General features: G+C 40.1%; 1 protein-coding gene across 2 annotated transcripts in view; it reads right to left on the reverse strand.

Moving 5' to 3' along the window:
• sfmbt2 (Scm like with four mbt domains 2) overlaps positions 1–19,838 on the reverse strand; it is a 56,197-nt gene extending 36,359 nt beyond the window's left edge. The window contains exons 1-4 of one of the 2 annotated variants that reach the window (XM_067581347.1): positions 19,646–19,838; positions 11,932–12,116; positions 9,637–9,731; positions 2,187–2,427 (exon numbers count right to left, since the gene is read on the reverse strand). In XM_067581347.1, coding sequence (XP_067437448.1) covers positions 2,187–2,427; positions 9,637–9,731; positions 11,932–12,022 — 427 coding nt within the window. In that variant the 5' untranslated portion in view covers positions 12,023–12,116; positions 19,646–19,838. The remainder of the gene's footprint in view (positions 1–2,186; positions 2,428–9,636; positions 9,732–11,931; positions 12,117–19,645) is intronic. The other variant, XM_067581348.1, reaches the window with a different exon arrangement.

Genomic DNA, 19,838 nt, shown 5'->3' on the forward strand with positions numbered 1-19,838 from the left:
ACATTGAGAGAGTTACTGAATATAAATATCTTGGCATCTGGCTTGATGAGAAATCTACATTTAAATACCATTAAAGACAACCTTGTCAGCACACTGCGTCACAAAATTGGCTTCTTTCACAGCAACAGAACTAGTTTCCCTATCAGTTTTGGATTATGAGGATGTAATTTATAAAAATGCTGTTGCTTTCACTCTTCAAACCACTAGACACAGTCTATCATGCTTCCCTGTGATTTATTACTGGTGATAGCTTCTGTACTCACCATTGTATCCTGTATGATAAGGTGGGTTGGTCTTTTCTGGCAGAGTAATAAACACTGGCATTTGTTTATCTATAAAGGAAAAGCTACCACCTTACATCGCTATGATGCTGGGTTCGAACTTTGGACCCTATGAAACTCACTCAAATGACTGGCTTATGCTTAAGGTCCCCTGAGCACGGTCTGAATTTGGAAAGTCAGTCTTTTATTTAAAGGCCCCAACTTCTTGGACTGATACAAGACTCTACTAACCAATGGAAAATGTAAAACCATGATCACAAACCTCCCTTTAATGTGTAACTGCTTTAACTGATTGTTCTTTACTCTCATCTGTGTTTTGTCCTATTTAACTTGTCTGTGACTCGACATCATTGTAAACGAGGGCAACCTCAATGGTTCTTTGAGTTTAAATAAAGGTTTGATTGTGAATACAGACATTTTATGAACCGGGTGCTGCTACAAAAGAGGCAAAAAGAGGAAGTTGGTGAAAAGACCGGCGCTGAGTGGAAAGGACATATGGAGTTGTTGTGAGGACGAGGACACCTGAGTCAGGTGGAAACATATCCAGGTCGTCTCCACAACAACAGAGGCACATGCTATCCATCAACGGGGAAGTGTCGAGAAAAATAAATGGTCTGAACAAGGTTGGAGAGGGTGAGTCATCTGTCTGAGGGCGAGAGGGCTTGTTGCAGGTGGAAATGTCTCCTCTCTAAAAGGTTTGGCAAAGTTGTGATATTGTGATAGGGACAGCGGGAAGAATAACCGCTGGAGAAGTTGAGGGTTTATTCGGGGGGAAAAGGTTGAGATCAGGTGTAAAAAGATGCTCTTAAGAGAGTAGAGACGGTTGTTTTAGAAAAGAGGCGACCCCCTTCTTGCATTGCTGAGGCTGTACGACTGAACGTGACGGCGTGGGTCTGATGTGTCGGTGAGATAAATGACAGTTGAGCCGCCTTGACAATCGAAGCCCTTTGGGGAAAACCTGTCTGTCCACTCCGTTTATTTAAAGCATTCTTTGAGAAGGTAAAGATGGGAGGTTTGTGTGTTCATGTCAGCCTTTGTGTGTGTGTGTGTGTGAGATGCTTCTAAACGAATGAAATGAATCAACCACTGACTGACCTTTTGTGCTGATAGAAAGTCTCTGTTTTCATGACAAAAAATAGGTAGGTTTTGATAGGTTTTCTACTAATTCATGGATGGAAAGCTTTGACAAAAAGGCTGCGTAACATGGACAAAGTCTGCTCACAAACTGTACAATCACAGGAAATTAAATATAATAATTATTCAATATAATGAATCACAAGATAACATGAAATGAAGGCTCATCACTCAGTTTTTTTACCCAAATTATCACCCACATACACTCCACCTCTCCCTGTTGAGATTATCATGAGCTATATAATATTTTTGATAGTGTGCCAGAGTATTTTCTCCATGTCGATCTGTTGTGTGGTAGATTTGGTTTGGACAGGATTTAGACAGCCTCTCTGCATCTCAAGCATTCAGACGAGGGCGAAGCAACCCCTACTCAAAACATTTTTCCAAAGCTCTGTACAGTACCTTCAAATTATAGAACAAAATGTATTCGTTTTGTATCAGATTAGGTCATTTGATTATTAGACAACGACGTTATTTCATTAGCGTCACATGATTGTATTGAAAATAACGCACAGTAAGTAGATTTATAGCTCAGCATGATCCTCAAAAAAGAAACTTGATGATAGGACAGTAAAAGTAAAAGATTAATTTTAAATGAGATTAGTCTAAAAGAACAGTAGCTGCTTTCTTATGCAGCCTCCATCCTTATCACGACTGTCTGATATCTGATTCTGCTGATACTAATCTAACATTGGCTCGTGTGTGTGTGTGTGTGTGTGTGTAAGAAAACCAGGTTCAGGTGCATGTGTGTATCAAAGTGTTTCTTCCTACCTTCGGGGGGCATCAGGGTCTTGTTGTTCTGGGCGCACCAGCCCACCGGGTGCAGCTCGGCTGTCATGACATCACACCAGAAGTCGGCCTTGCGGTCCTCGCCGTAGCCGCTGAAGCGCAGCAGCAGCAGCTGGCCACATGTGGTGATGATGGTGGCCACCCAGTATGTGTCCGGGCTGTTCTTATTGGCCACTTCCAGCTTCATACCAGGCTGGAAGCTGCTCTGCAGGCTGATCTCCACCTGGGACAGACACAACAGAACATTAAAGGGATATTCCGTCTTTTTCACAACCTTGTTTTCATAGTTACTGTAGCTTCTTATCAGTTATGATACCATTTTATCGAACAAGTTATTATTTAAACCAGTTTATTAGCTAAACCACTTTATTATTCGGTTTTAATACCTTGTTGCATGAAAAAAAAACGTTTAAAACGTTCAAAGCAGGTCAGAGATGAAGCAGGAAGTCGCTTTGCAAAATCTCATGTTGATGTTTACTGACAGTTTTGGGAAACAAATTGAATGTTTGACTTCCCTAACAGTTTGGTAAAAATTTGTTTACAGCCTGTCTGATTGCTCGTTTCTTGTTTCTTGCGCTGCAGGAATAATTTGTCTCCCAGATCTCAAGTAAAATGTTACCATAACCGATAGTAACAATGGCCAAAAACGTTAACAATTTGACTCCAAAAGAGAGCTTTATTATAAGAGAAGGTTTTCATCTGTGCTTCTGTCACAATGTGGAGCAAAATAACAAAATTTAACATCACCATGTTTTGACCGAATACCCCGATATGACAGTAGTTTAACTAAAATAGCCAAATAACCTTATAAAAATTAGTCATGTAAGGGTGGAGGCACATTACATTACAATCTGATGAAACTTTGGTACATCTGGTGAAAAAAAATTGCTCTCTTGATACCCCATCAGTATATTCTGTGGAAAGGCGGTCAACACCAGATACAGTCACCTTCCAGTCATGAATCATATCATATGTTTTGGTTCTCTCTGTTTCTCCCTCAACAACCCAAATAAAAATCCTAGTCAGAAAACTGTGAGAGGAAAGACAGAGAGAGAGAGAGGCAGAGCAGAAACTGAAATAACTAAAGTGCATCTATTGTGGTTACTCTCTTATTGTGGTTACTCACTAAATAAAACTCCCAGCAAAACACTCAGTTAGTGGCCACACAGCAGATTTCATGTGCTGCTGAATGCTGAAGCGTCATGTCCACAGTGACAGGATGACAAATATCAAGCACATTTGATTTAATGGGATTCTCTCCGGAGACGTTTCTCACAGCAGGTGATCACGAAGGTGCTGCCAGGTGTTTATTCCTCTGGAACTTGTGCAAAACAGATGTATCTGCAATTTGGAGGCTGCTTTAACTGTAAGTTAAGTTATAATGCAATATCATTTTTGGTTTAATTGTTTAAGTCATGTAAGAAATGCCAAATGTTTGCTGGTTTTCTCTGTTTTAAATCATTGTAAGCTTCATATATTTGGGTTTTGCTCTGCTGATTGGACAAAACAAGCGATTCTGAGATGTTTCCATCAGTTTTGGGAAAATGTGATGGGCATTTTTCTGTTTTATGCCATTTTATAGACTATTAACTAATTGAAAAAATAATCAAGAGATCAGTCAATATCATTACAGTAATTGTTAGTTGCAGCACTAACCAAAATCTCATATGATATCTGGTATCTTATTGACAGATAATCACCTGAATCTGGTGCCAGGTGATTAATTTTAACAAGCAAGGATTTTCCAGTTTGAGCGTTGGAACTGGGAAGAGCTTCACACTGTTACAAACCACAGGTGAGGTTTAGTTAATCACCGAGCAGAACTAATAAACCTGGTGACTCAAAAAAAAAAAAAAAAAAAAAAAAAAACCTCTGCTGTACTAAACATAAGTCTTACAGTTTGTCCTTGTGCGGAGAAAGTCCGCAAGACAGTGAACGCAGCACAGTATACTGTTCTTCCATCATAGCCACAGGCTGCCATACAATGCTTGAGAACACTACAAGCCCAACAGGATGTTCACATTCAACACTCACACAAACGCACACACTCACAAGTGAATGGAAAAAGCCAACATCTTAGAAATAAACACAATACGAATGGCCCCGTGACTTCCTGCTACAACAATGCAAACGTGCTGTATCACTCTGGTTGGCTTATGTAAGAGAGCTACGGGCAGCCTCGGCAGCAAACACTGCCTGTGTGTGTGTGTATGTGTGTGTGTGTGTGTGGGGGTGTGTGTGTGTGTGTGTGTACAGGCCCAAGAGAAATCACTGTTTCAATTTGTCCAGGCAGAGAGAGAGAGAGAGAGAGAGAGACAGAGATGAGGGCTGCACTTTACTGAATCACATTTTTCTGGGGAATTCATGGTCTGTTTCCCAGTGACTCAATCCACTTACCAACAAGGCAATTTAGCTTCCCGAGAGACCTCAGCTGTTCAAATCACCACACAGACAATTTGTCCGACATCGTGGCGCACTCATAAAAACCCATATATTCTATTCCTGCCCTCATTACATTCATCGCTCCGAGTGATGTAAGAAACTGAAACACACTGACACACTTCTTTAAATCTTAAATTACCAGCAGACACGTCTCCACCTTTCGCGGCGCGGCCCTGCCCAGAGCGGAGAGAGCTGTGAGCCTCATCGGGGCGGACAGCTGCTCCGTCGGTCAAACACAGTCAGCTGAGGTGGATAAAGACCTCGCATGCAGGATCAACTGCTCTCGCCCATCTGGCCGTCTACTGTGATGTAACATGTTAACGGCGGCAAAGCCTCGTAGCTGGTGACGGTTTATTCAGGATTGCGGATAGTCGGGTAAAATTATGCTGATGAAACTGACCCGACATTCAGATGTTTCACTCAGAATGGATGAAACACAATAATTACATGACCTTCCTAAAATATGAGTGATATTTATGATGTTTGGTTAAGTTATATTGAACATATTGAAATCCTGACAGCTGGCAGTAGAGTAAATACAGCCACTTTAACACTGTTTTTGAGAAATAATTCTGGGAAAAGGGATTAAAGTCTGTCTTAAATGATGGAGGACAAAATAAACAGTCCTCCTTCTGTGCAAAAAATGTATTTAAAAGTTTATCTGAAGCTGATATGAAGCCTCAGATAAGTCCAAATGAATCAAATCAAGTAGATATCTTTCAATGTTACAGTCTTTTTAGTGCCAAAGTCTCTCTTTTTGTTATTATACTTCCACTGCAGCTCAAAAGGGAAACACAAAGAGGCAATTTGATGCTAAATGTGTCAGATATCCACTTGATATGACTAACTCATGACTGCTGAAGCCTCATATAAGCTTCATATCAACTTTTAAATGACACACTGTGGATTTTGGCCTCCATCACTTACACTGAAATCACATTTGAAGGATCTTTTAACAGCCAGTATGAACAGGAGGAATGATTACACTGTTCATACCTGACTGTTGTTTTAAGACAGACTTGAAAAATTGTGAACTCGTCCTTTAAACTTTACTTAAAGAAGTCAAACAACTCTTCAAGACACTCTAACCGTGAGGAACCGAAACCTTATTAAACCTGAACCGTAGCTGTGGCAGATCAGAAAACAGTCACATGAATTGTTTTTGTAATGGTCATGTGTGACGGTTTGTAAGGCACTGACAACAACAACAACAACAACAACAACAACAACGTGGTCCAGCCGATACAGGCGCCAGATCCTGCACCAAACCTGCATTTAGGTACCAAAATAATGATTTGATACCTTACACCTCGTCTACAGCAGCTGTGTCGCAAAAGCAGCAGCAGACAGATTTATTTACTGTCCACATGAACAAATTTGTTTCCACAGTGCCTCAAAAACATAGATACATACATAAATATATACAACAGCTTCATACATGCAGAAAAACACCTGACTTGGTGTAAATTTGCACAAAAAAACAAAAAAAACTACAAAAAAGCCGAACATTTCAAATGCATCAGTGTTTAATGTTGTCTTAACTAACAAGGCAGCAACACACTGACTTTACCCAAATAAAATGTTAATAAAATAAGTTATTTAAATAAGAAAATATCTAATTAATCCGTAAACAAACATTCAACGCCAGCCTTTGGTACTTTATGGTTTGGTGGAGACTCAGAAGGACAACAAGGCTTTTTTGTGCTCCGTGTTTATGACAAACACAAAGAAGAAGTGACGTTTAATATGTTTTTACATTTGAATTTAATTCAAATTTTAATCTGGACAGGATTAACATGTGATTAACTTCAGCTTCGCTTTAGAAAGTAAATTCATCACTTTGGCACGGCAGCGGTTTTGCTGAGCTTGGCATTATCACGAAGAACAACAACGTACAGCGGAAAGCTAATTAGCTGATTCAGTTTTTCAGTTACTCTGCACCCACGTGCCTTGTTAACATACAGCAGCTATCGGTTCAACCAGATCAGACACTGAATAGGAAGATTTCAAGGAAAAACTCATGTAAATGTGATTTTGCTCCTGAGGTGAGATCCCTACGAGGCAGCAGCAGCAGAGAATAAGCAGGTGAGTTTGACATGTTAAACAGGCAGAGCCCAGTTGGTAATGGCAACATGCGGCTCAGCTGACCCCTCAGCTGACCTGGACTATGTCAGACTGTCTGAACTAACTCAGCAGGCTGCGCTTCACTTCACTTTGGTATCAGATATGAGTTTCATTCCAGCGAATCAGAGCGGATCACAGCTGGCCTGCAGAGTCACTGCCAAAAAAAAAAAAAAAAAAAAAAAGGTACCTTCCCCTTTCATGCCACCTCCTTTCTCTCCATAACGGTTCTCTACTTTGGGGCTGAATGATTACCATTCTGCATTCATGATCTTGTAGATATGCTCGCTTGCTTTAAATAGATTTCAGACAGGTTTTTAAGTTGTGCCCCATTTCTTTTTAAACCTGATGATTCAGTTTTCTAGAGAATTTAAGCACTAAGCCGTTTCCTGACTCAGATATCCGAGATATAAATCAGTCATCCTGCAGAACAGTCGTGGCTAACACATAGTGCAGTTTGCTTTAGTGCAACACAGGCTTTGTGATTCTGCATGAAAAATGCTGATTATAAACTGTCTGTCTATTGACTTAGCATAATCATAAGATGACAATATGATATTTATCAATGTCTGTTGACCAAATTAATGATTCTGTGTGAAGAACAGCAACTATTTTACTGATGTATGAGATGAAAACTCAACCTTTCCTGCGTCATATTAAAGCTAAATGTGTTAATGACAGAGTTAGCGGCTTTATTCATCAATAAAAACAGACCTACACAAAGAGATAAGATGATGTTTGGTCAACAGATCAGTTCTAAACATTGCAGGAGTGAACAGTACAAGCAGAAACAGCCACAGTGAGACGTTAGATGAAGGGCCTCTTACTGGATTTTCCGCAAACCAGCAAACCTCCAACACGTCATCCAGGTAAACCACTTTTTTTACCTCGTCATGCTGTGTGGTTAAAAACACATTCGATTACCCCAACCACCACGGAAAAACCCTCTTATCTTCTTCCTCTGTGCCACAGAGCTCCATTATTATCCAAAAAAAAAAAAAAAAAACTATTAAAAACACATCAGCGAGCCACACCGTTGCTCTGGGTGACGTCTTCCTTCATTACCGTGAACACACACACACACACACACACTGAAGTTTATTTTAAATCAATCCCACATGCATCAACCTGCTGCTGTAAATACTCACTAGAGCACCAAATATGCTGTATTAATCCGCTGATGATGAAAATATCCCCTTAAAAATGCAGTTTTTACTCCGGTTTCAGTTGCATTTCCTGAAACCTGCAGTGCCCAGCTGTTTTAGGACATTACTGAGCCTTTTTAGATCATGAAACTATACATGTAGGAGCCGTTTTTAGTTCATTCAGTAGAAATGAGAAATAAGGAAGTTACGGAAAAAACACCAGAAAACAACATGTGATTCCGAAACCACTGGTCAAATGATGTGATGTATAAGAATATCTGTACATGTAGGGAAATATCTTAATATTATGATAATGATTTCAACCTTAAGGATGCTGCAATTAAAATACATGCCTCGGGTTTAAATAAACCAGAAATGAAACAGTACGCAGAGCTTCCCACAAGCGCCGGCTACTTTATTATATTGATTTTTGACTCTAATAAAATAGTTTTGATTGACAAGTTGCGATTCATTATGCGTGCACAGTTATGACCACTTAGCCTCCGCGTCAAAACAACACGAGCATGATGATGGAGAAACATGCCTTTCTGTCTGTATCGATCCCCCCCCCCCTCCTCCCCCCAAAATAGAAGAAGCAAAATAAGAATTGCAGACGTCCTCGTTAGACAGGCTACTTCAGAAATATTGGTGACGACTGCACAGTAAGTATTAACACGTCCGACTGACTGAAAGCGTTGCATTTTCTATATATATGCCACACAGATGTTTACGGGCTTAATGAATGAACTAATTAATGAATTATCTTTACTTACATTGAGCTTTTTACAGCAGAGCCATCTCATTACAAACACATTAAAACACACAATGTTGTCAAAGTAAATCACACTCAGGATAACAGTGAAGATGAAGATGACTAGAAGTTGAGTTGACTCAGCAGATGCACATGATTTGATTCACATGATTTGTTATTTTAAGAGTTATTTTTGGCGTAAGTTTACTTTATAAATGGTTTGAATTTAAAACCAATACATAGCTAGATAAGATATGGGATTAAAAACATCCCTCCCCCCCCCCTCTTAAGATAATCTTGTTTATTTTCCCTGAATGAGAATGCATTTATGTTTCTATTAAAACAGTTCATTAACCGTCATTGTGGCATGTCTTGATAAACGTTACAGCGAGGGAGTCAATTAGTAAATAATAAATAAGGTCTAATGATTCTTAATTACAAAAGTTCTCGTCGGTCTGGAAAAGGTGTTGTTTTAAATGTTAATAGCTATTTTACACACTGCGTGGGCTAAAACTCTCCTTCATAATAATTCACTACATGTTCACAATCAAGGAGGCAAACTCATTAAAATATGTAATAATTAAGTATATGATGGCTAACGGAGGCCACATCCGCTACTGGCTACTCCACATCCTTTTGGAAAGCCCAGCACTATGTCACTCACTTATATCTCTTGCATTGTTTTGTATTTTTATTGCTACAGTAATTACCCTCAATTGTGTTTTCAAAAACCGGCAAAGGTCGTCTGACAACTTGTGCGTCACGAGGGAACAAAGCCTCCGAGAGGGAACTGTTGAACTGTGTTAGAGCAGCGCTGCTCTCTCTCTCTCTCTCTCTCTCTCTCTCTCTCTCTCTCTTCCAATATGTTGTTAAAGGATTTCTGCATAATGGTACTTATCCATGAGGCTGTGTTTAAAGGATCAACCAGGGATGGGATTAAAGCGCTAGGTGAAGATCATACGCAGTCACTTACATGTTTGAAGGTGGTGTGAGGGGCAGCGTCGGCCCCCGTCTCCTCCATGTACTCCTCCCAGTTAAACTCCGCCTCTTCCTCCATGGAATCTGCATCTGAATAAACAAAATCTCCCATCAATCATCAAAAAAAAAAACGCCTTTGCTGGAGGCTAAAAATGCATTTTATTCAGGAGATGATAGTGTACAGAACAGCAATTAAATACAATCTCTTGATTTGTAAATGTAATTTGTCGTGCCAAAACATAAAAGTCACAGGAAATAATCTAGAGTGTGCATCCGTGTGCGCAGCATGTTCAAGTTGTCTTATGTAATGCCACTAATGTTTTTCCTGCAGGTGAGAATTGTTTGCTTTGCCTGAGGGAGACAGATATATCCGAAGTATAATGTGTCAGGGGTTTTTTTTTTTCTTTGCTGTTTTCCTATGTGTACATGCCTCTGGAGACTCCTCCTGTGTGAACGGTGCGGGACTGAACCTGCTCCGTCTAATGAGAGGGGCCGATAAGAAGCTTGACGTTTTGATGGAGTTTGTTTCAAATAGATCACAGGGCTGGCTTGCTTCTTCTCATTAATGCTTACATGCACACACACTTTTTTTTTTTTTTTAATAAACAGAGATTAACCCTTCGCACACAACTGATTTTTTTCTTCTCCACAGTCAAACTGAAACACACAGACGTCAAGACACACATCAGTTTACAGTTTGTCAGCCTGCTGTAGGTCTGCTGCTCCTTTATTAATGTTCTTAATCATCAAATTCAGACTTTTTCCTCAGTATCAACAGTAAAGACGTATTCAGACCAAATCAGGCAGGTTTAGCCGCTGCAACCTGAAAGTTGAGCAAGAGTCAACTTCTGGAGAAACGCGACCTGACGTCACTGCGGCTGAAGGCTGCGGTGGCCAATCACAGTCTTAGATCAGGCTGATCAGAGCTGTAAACTCTGCCCTGAGGGAGGACGAAGACGTTACTGGGACGAGGGGAGGACATTTCTCTCTTCGAACGTTAAAAGTAAAGTTAGACGTTGCTGTCAGCTTCCCGACTCATTATAAAAAAAGATGAGGTAAAAAAAGAGAGAGAGAGCAGCTGAGAGCACCAGCGAGAGAGAGAGCAGCTGTGGTCGAGCGAGCTAGAGAGTGAATGAAGGGTGGGAGCGCTAGTAGCAAGAAAGCCGATGAATCAGATCGATAAAAATGTTATTTTGTGATTGTTTCACAGCGGTTACGCCCAAAACCCCCACACACGTCCGCTTGATCCTGCGGCTGAACACCGCAACACTTGATCTGGTCTCAATAATCAGTTGTCTGTCAGTGTTACAGAGCAAATAGGAATTCCTACTAACTAATTATGCAAGACTTTTCAAGATCCAGATTTGCCTAGATGTAAAAAACAAACAAAAAAAAAAAACTGAAGGTGTAGCCCACAGCTAACTTAATGACTCCACTGCTTTGGTATTAGTGAGTGTAATGGTGCTGTTATGGAAACTGTGGTGCCAAAATATGTTCATACCAAATGGAAAAAACAAAAAAGAAAATCAATCAAAGTGATAAAACACATGAAACTTGGCTTTTTTTTCCCCCTCTTTTCATTTTACGCTATTGATACATTACATCAAATACTGAACACATGCAGCATTGTGTCATCTGATGCAATCAAGTGATGCCCAAAGCACAAATTCCACACGTCAAAAAGACAAGAAGAAATAGTCGAGGTACAATAGCTGAGATGTGGCGACCCGGGAGTGAATGTAATAATTTAGTGGAGGGTTGACGCGTTAACAATGGGGATGGGAAATAGGACAGTGACGACTTACATACAATGACGTACATCAAGACGGCGCAGGAGTGTGGAGTTACACAGAAAACTTAAATGTTTTGAGGTGTTTCATACGCTTCTTCTGTGCATTCATATATAGATATTTACTGTCTGTTCAAATAGATTTGAATCTACAGGGGAAAAACATGTGTAGTACTACTTAAATGCTAAATTATGGCATTTCTAAGTTGTGTAATATAACAATATATGGCATGTCTAGCTAAGATATGTGAGCTTCTTTCCTGCAAACAATAAGGAAATCTAAAAGAGCCACAATAATACAGAGAAGAAGCAAAATCAAGGTTTCCTTTCATTCAAAAAAATATGATAAAATCACATTTAAAATCATATTATAAGCAAGAGAAGCGATTCCTTATCTAACCTACCTCTAACATTCCAGTCTGCTGATGTAATAAGGGTGGCATCCTTGAACCAACCTGACAACTTTTAAAAGGAAAAAGATAAAAAACTTCCGAGCCTCACCTGTGTTCACCTCTTCTTCTTTCCCATTGGTCGGATAATGTGACTTCACAGCAGTGGGAGCCAACAGCTGCTCCTGTGTGCGAGACTGCATCCTGCTCCTCTACTTCCTGGTGAGAGTGAGTTAACCTTGGACTCGTAGTGCAAGCGGCAGTTCTTCACTGCATCTTTCACTTTCCTGGAAATCCCTGTTACAGAAAAGAGAAACAGATGTAATGTCGTGATTTATCTAATAATAGCCAGAAAAAATCTTTTAGAAAAAATCCATAAAATTCCCAGAAAAAGAGTTAAATCTGCTGCCACTGCTCTCCAAATCCCCTGAAACTGAAGACAGTTAATGAAAGCTTTGGCGTTTATTCAGACAAACATCCACTATTTGATAAGTATTTCCTTGGAAAATCATCTAGCAGACAGGAAATGATGCACTATGCATTTCCAGTTTCTTTAGAATAAACAAAAGAAGAAGTGGGTGGTTATTATAATGAATAGCGATTGCCACAGGGCTGAACGGACAAAAAAGAAAAGAGTCTCCACCTCCAGAAACCTTCACTTAATCAAACAAAAGATCCAAGGAAAAAAAAAAAAAAAGCTTGCACTGACTGTCAGCTCATCTCTGGGAACGTGCAGAACAAAAACTATGCTGCAATGAGCACTTAGCAACAAAAGCAGACACAAAGTTTAAGAAAAGACACAAAAACAACAAAAAAAAACAAAAGATTTTTGCAGTTTTCAGCACTCAAGCTAATTTTCAGCATTGTTAAACTTGAGTGAAAAGCCTGTTATTTTGTCTAATTGCAGACCAGCCTCTACCGGTTCAGTGTGAGTTTTCTACAGTATAATATCTGGTTATGCATATTGTCTGGTCAGCCTGGATTTGCATACCACAGCAAAACGCCATCAGATAACCAATCAGAGTCAAAGAAAAGTAGAAAAACCGGAATGACACGGGCGAGACAACAAATTAGTCAGACTAGAAAATATTCATTCAGGCAACGGTGGAGAGAAAATGATACACAACTGCAGAACAATGTCATGATGAAGCTTGATATGGAATAAACTGTTAGGCTATAATCACCGTGATATATGACTCACAATCAGTTTCACTAACAAGGCTATTAATTAGATATTTAATGTATTAATTAGCAAATGTTTCTTTATCAACATACATCTTGGAATGACACATCAGTTATAAAAAGATTACTGTGGATATCACATTCCAGTACAACTATCATGTCCATAGAAAGGTGTTTCCCAAAGTTTTTTGGTTTATGATCCCTTAAAATGAAGCGGTGTCTACTTCAGGGGTTCGCACCAATAAACTGAATCAAGCGGAAACCTCTAAGACTGAAAAATGGAGCCAAAAACTGAAGTTTGTCGTACGGTCGCTTGAGTCTGGCTCAAAAACTCCCCATACACCCCCATGTTAAAATACCCAACCTCACAGCAGAAATAAACATGTTTACAGCCTGGTACAAAAAACGTTTTTTTGTCTCTATGGCTAATTTCCCCACGTCATGACAACTGTACAGGGGGCTTGGCCGCTTTGAATGACAGGTGGTTGCTGTCACAGGCAAGTCGCTACCACGGCGACAATGTTGGTTAGGTAACGTTACCATGGTAAATGTAACATTTTGGTTGCCTTAGCAAGTCTTGTTCAGTGTTTGGTTGAACTAAAGGACCTTTTAAAGGAGTCGGGCGTTCAGTTTTTTCAGGTAAGCACGTTTTGTTTTAATGGTTTTAAGCCTGTTTTTCACTAGCAAAACTTAGCATTAGCATTAGCACAGTTAACCACAGCCTGTAAACGCACCATTCTAACTAAACTAGCAGCTAGCATTAGCGTCAGCTCAACCCTCTCATCCAAAAATCCAAGATGGCGACAGTCAAAATGCAAACTCAAGGTGGCTACATCCATTATTTTTTACAGTCTATGTTTAGATTAGAATAGAATAAAATGCCTTTACTGATATTGCACATTTCCAGTACAACAAAAATGACTTTTGCTACTCCTGGAACAGTAGATACAACTAAAAACAAGAACATACGTTAAAACAACATTACAAAAAGACAGTATTACTTTAAACCAACTTCACCGGTAAAACATGTCCGACTGGTGATTATCAAACTAAGTTTAACCTGATGTGTCTGGCATGTAGTACAGAGGTGAGATATTTTTCACCCTCACACATCAGCACCTGATTGTGACTGATTGGATCGTTAATCTTTACTTTTCCAAACTTGTAAAAAAAAAAACTTTGCAGGTTTTGTTGGGGTTTTTTTTCATGAAATTGCAACACGCTGCCTTGATTAATTACTGTGAAGTGAAACATACGATATGATCAGTCAGTCAATGAATCACCCGCTGAGCTAAATCAGACACATCCTGATGTATCTCATCTCCTTATCAATGTTACTAGATGACTCTTTAAACAGTCGACTCACTTGTTAAATCTGGGTCTTTGCTGGTAGTTTTTCCTGAAGCTTAATAAGCCTGAGAAGTGAGCAGTCGCAACAAAGAGTGAATTCATTTAAGCAATTATTACTGGCTAGATGGTATTTTACAAGAACAAAGCAATATTTGGAGTGAATATATCTTTTTTTAAAGTATTTTTGGGGCATTTTTTGCCCGTTTGAGTATATCTGTGTGTACCTAAAGCACTCCTGTTCATCATTAAAGTTTTAGAAATAAATGAATGACACATGGAAACTATTTGTCTTGTAATTTCAAAACTTCTCTAAGAGTAAGTTACAGAAAAAAAACTATTTAAATGGAAAAAACCAGCAGAATTTACATCTTTAAGACAAAAAAAAAAAAGCAACCCACAGTAAAATGGCGAAGCACAAACAGGATGAAAAGCAGACAGTTCTCCAAAAAAAACCTGCTTATTTCTCAGTAATCGGTGAGACAATATTTGAAAATCATTATCTTCAAACAACAGACGATGATTGTCACTTGCCTGGTGGTTGTCCTTGATCGCTCAGTCATGGACCAACAGTGACTCACTTACCGGCTTCCACCCACTTACATCAACCTGGCAGTTAAACACTCAGGCACGCTCGCAATCCTCAAATAAAGCCAAAAAAAGCAAAACAAACCCCAGAATCTAAACATTGAAATTAATATCCAAAAAAAGCAGGAAGTATCCTTATTTGATTAGGAGAGCCATCTTGATACGTACGCAGGCAGGAAAAGTTAAATAAATTTTTAAAAAAAAACGTGATAGTCCGACAATCCTTTGATGAAAACAAGTTCTTTAAAAAAAAAAAAAGATCCAGAGAAAACGAAAGCACACGGAAAACGCTCAAGCTGCTGTTTCTGCTGCGAGTATTTACAGAACTGTGAGGCTACAGAGGCTGTGACAGTCTCCACAACCACCCGAATGTGTGTGTGTGTGTGTGTGTGTGTGTGTGTGTGTGTGTCACCCCCTTCACCACACACACACACAAACACACACACACACACACCCCTGACGCCCCACAGTGGCTCCAGCATACATCCATTGCGTAAACAACAAGCTGAGCTAATTTGGCTCACATGACGCCGTTTGCTGCCCTTCTCTCTCTCTCTCTCTCCCCCCCCCCCCACCCCACCCCAACCCTCCACCCTCCACCCCCCCCACCCACCAACCTCACAGCCTATCAGTGTTTCTTGCTTAAGTGCCCTACAATCTTCTGCAGCATTGACACATCGCTGTCGTCAGCATGCAGCAGCGGGTACAGTGCTCATTAAAACTCAAAGTGCACTCAAACACTGGTATCAAACAGTACAAGTTGCTCACAGATCCTGGTTTTTCCCTTAAAATTCCCCTTAAGCAGGACTTCCCCCCCACCACCACCACCACCCCTTGACACACAAAATGACAACATCACACAGATATTCTGCAACCATTCATCATCAAAAACAGCAAACGGTGTTTGTGTGCTCAACAGAATATTAATTGATTTTTTTGGTCATCTATAAGTCATTTATCAAGCAAAAACGCGATTTATTCTCTCGTTCCAGCTCCGAAAATGTGACGATTCGCTGCTTTTCTCAGTTTTACATCACTGTGGGTTCAGTATCTTTCAGTTTTGGAGTGTTTTTGAAGACTTCACCTTGAGCTCTGGCAACATTTTATAGACTAAATGATTGATAATTGATGGTTGAAAAAACATTTGTTAGTTAAAGCCCTTATGGAAGTATTCCAGCGAGCTCTTAAAAACTCGAAGATGACACTTTTTTCTTTCTTTTTTTTATGTTTTTGCTCCGCTCTCCCGACACATCGAATCTGAAATGAAGCCAAGACCACGAGAGCAAAGTACCCACTTTCAGCTTTAATTTGAGGGTTTTAACATCCACATCAGATGAAAAAGTGTTGAAATTGGAGCCCTTTTCATCACTGTGCTGCATTTTTTATGTATTAAAAAAATAAAAAAAAGGGCCTACATTGATCATTCACTATGAAAAACCTCTAACCTTTACAGCTGAAAGTTGTTTCATTTCAAATCCAGTTCTCTGGCTGGAGATCAGAGCCAGAACAACAGGAAATGTGTCACTGTCCAAATACTTATGGACTGTGTTGTTCATTTCTCCAAAATTCACCCTGACATATTTATTATCTTGGCGAACTTTGTACGTCCTCTGGAATCTAAAACGTCACATATTTTACTCTTTTTTTTTTCTTTTTTTTTTTATTTAAAAGAAAAAAAAGTTTAAAAAAGTTCCCTGAGGTCTTAAAGAATGTTCTTGTTTCATATTTCCACATTTTGTAGAAACAAAACGACCCACTTTTATATGTAAAAAACAGTTTTTCCTCACAATGCCGGGGTCTTTATTAGTAATTTTTGTGTGGGTTGAAAAGATCAAGACTTTCTGAAACTAAACCCTCATCCTCTTCCAAAAAAAAAAAAAAAAAGTGACATATTGTAATTAATCATAGCTAGAGAAAAAAAAAACATTTAAAAAGTCAACTTGATTCAGTCAGCTTCCTGTGAGAGCATGTTGTGTGTTTTTTTTTCTCCTTGATTTGGTCCCTTCACTGGTTCAACAAGTTTCATAACCCTCAGGGAGAGGAAACCATCCGCACGCTTTTGTTCAGAATATTAGGCGTCAGTGTCAACTATGTGACTCAGTCTTTATCTCTAAACTAGTTTTAGTTAAGAGTTCAGCATTTCTACTCGATGAAGCTTACTGGGCTACAGCGTCCCGGAGGAAACAGCCCAGATTGGGCATCAGGGGATTAAACCAGTCTGGGAGAGTTAATCTCAGACGCAGGACATTTGTGCCCCCATGGTCTCAGATTGAGAGGAGGGGTTTTTTTGGGGTTTTTTTTGTTTAATTGATTAGCCCCTGATGGGGAACTGGGCATCCACGTGTTGTCCTCCTGCCTTTCCCTAAACCCATCCATGCCAAAGATTTAATGGGGGATTTAGGAGATTAACTACCACTGCATGGGCTTGGGGTTTTATTGCATTACTCCCTATTAGGTTCTCCTCTTTTAGACCCATCCAAGAGTTGTTTCCTCTTGGCAACAGGAAGCCTTGATAACAAATTATCCTCCAATTTCTTCTACAGTTTTTTTTTTTTTTTTTTTAAAATGTGGATTGTGTACACAAGGCAAATGCAGCCTATGTGTTTCACGCCTGATCACGACAACCTCTGATGCTCACTGAGATCAGCAAACTAATAAATGATGAAGTGCAAACAGAAACTGCCCCTGGTGGACCACGAAAAACAGAAGACGGAGAGGAAAACAGTGCAGCAGCCAAGGGGAGGGGAGGGGAGGGGAGGGGAGAGGAGAGGAGAGGAGGGGAAGGGAGGGGAGGGGGAAACTCCCTCAGCCTTAGAGCTTTCTTATTTCAACATCAATGACTGGAAACAACTTCCTACAACACGGACGTTTGCACCAAATGTCCTTCACTAACGGACTTTTTTTTTTTGTTTTCTAAAAACAAGAAGAGGTCAAACCTGCTATTTGCCTAAGTCCTCCCCTTATTCAAATACACGCCAGGAGTTAGTTGGCCAACAAGAAAGAAACAATCGTCATTATTTCCTGTGGAGTGACCACCTCTTTTTGTTTATCGTGAGAGTAGACGTGCTCACTGTGTGACACTCTTTCTTAAGAAATTCACAGGAGCATTAACATACAATGGCTTATCTAGAAACAGATAAATGATTTAAAAAAAAGAAAAAAGGGCTGTTGGGTGGGTTCTTGCAAAAAAAACCCCATCAATAACATGCAGGAGGACATATTGATTTCTCCCTATGGATAAAACAGATCATACACTATATTTTAACTATATAGCTTTAATTTTTCCTTTAAAAGTGCTCTTTTTTTCTTTATCTACAGCTCAGCCATCCCCAGTCGCAGCTCCATAGGAGAAAAAATGTCTTTGGAGCAACAAGAAGTCTAAAAGCATGATTTATTCATTGCACATGAACGTCTATCGCCGGCTCCATAACGTGCAGTCTTTATTGTTTCTGTTCATTCTGGTGACGGATTTAATCTGGAGGAGGAATCCTCGGGAATAATGCAAAGCTGTAAACCCCGGATTTGCTGATCGCCCGCAAAAGAGAAATAATTAAACAGATACGCGCGGTTAAACCCAATTATCTGGCTTAATCGTTGCACATTTACCCATATAGTGAAACAATACACTGGGAGAAACATCTCGTCCGACTGTACAATCATCAACATATTAATCTATAAGGTGGCAGGAGGGGGGGGGGGGAAAGGTGGAATGAAATCCTCCTGCTGTCGATTTCAATTGGAAAAAGCGACATTAATTTAATATAATGCGATCTAGAAGCAGAGCTATCGGATGAGCTGGAGCATTTATGATAAAAGTGAAAGAGGAAACGTTAAGTGCACATGAGGAAGATGAGGCAGTGAGGGGTGTAGCCGACCAGCAGGCTGGCTGGCACTCCGGTCATGTACTTTGCACACTCAAAACTGCAGCGGAAAAAAACTCCCACGGAGTTGCCAAATGCACACTTTAAATTTAATTGATTAAATCTCGTGTATGTCCATCAAAAGAAACAGAACCGGGCGCATTATCTGCCATCATTTTATTTTTTCCTCGTTCAAAGATTTTAAGGCGCAGTTTTCCCCCCTGAACACCATAACCCGCCATGTTGAAAGTGGTTTGACATTTTGGCAGTGTCCGGTATTTTCCGATGGCTTTTACGCACCTCAGGGTGACGAAAAAAATCCCAAATGACTCATCTGTACGCATATGACTGCAAGAAGTCATTTCTATAAAAACAACTTCGCGTTAACGTTAAACAAAAATTGCGTGGTGGTTCTCCTAAAGCCAGCATTAAACAGCTTTAAAATAACGTTTCAGCGGTGACGCGGTGTATTTTTTCACGCAGATTATTAAAAATTCACGTCATTTCCAAAACAGTTAATTACATGAGACATGTGAACAGAAAGGAAAAACAACGCAATAAACGGTATTAGCGAGAGTGCCACGAGACAGCGTCCTCTCCGCCTGTGAAAGCTGTTTAATTACAGCGCGTGAGAGACACTTTTGAGCAACTTGGGCTCGTGAGCGAACGCTCGCGACTATTTTGTCGTTTCTACAGAAACCGCCTCAGGAGCACTTCAGGGGGTTTTAAAGCGGAGGAGGAAGGAAAATAACTCTCTCGGTGGTTTATTTCGTCGACATAACGAAAATAACAAAACGCTGCAGCCAAAGAAAATCCGTCCAGGCCCGCTGGAGCCGTCACCTGTCTTACCTGTCCAAGTTTTTTTTTGTAGCCTCTCCTTCACGAGACCCCCTCTGTTTTTTTTTTTCCTTCTCCTCGTTCGCGTGAGCCCGAGCAAAGCAGCGCGAGCGACGTCTTTCAGTTGCTGCTGCTGCTGCTGCCCCCAGTCCAATATGGCATCTCCCATCTGCGCATGTCCAAAACATCTACAGATATTTCCAAG

The sequence above is a fragment of the Thunnus thynnus genome, chromosome 23 (assembly GCF_963924715.1).
Source record: "Thunnus thynnus chromosome 23, fThuThy2.1, whole genome shotgun sequence".
NCBI lineage: Eukaryota > Metazoa > Chordata > Actinopteri > Scombriformes > Scombridae > Thunnus > Thunnus thynnus.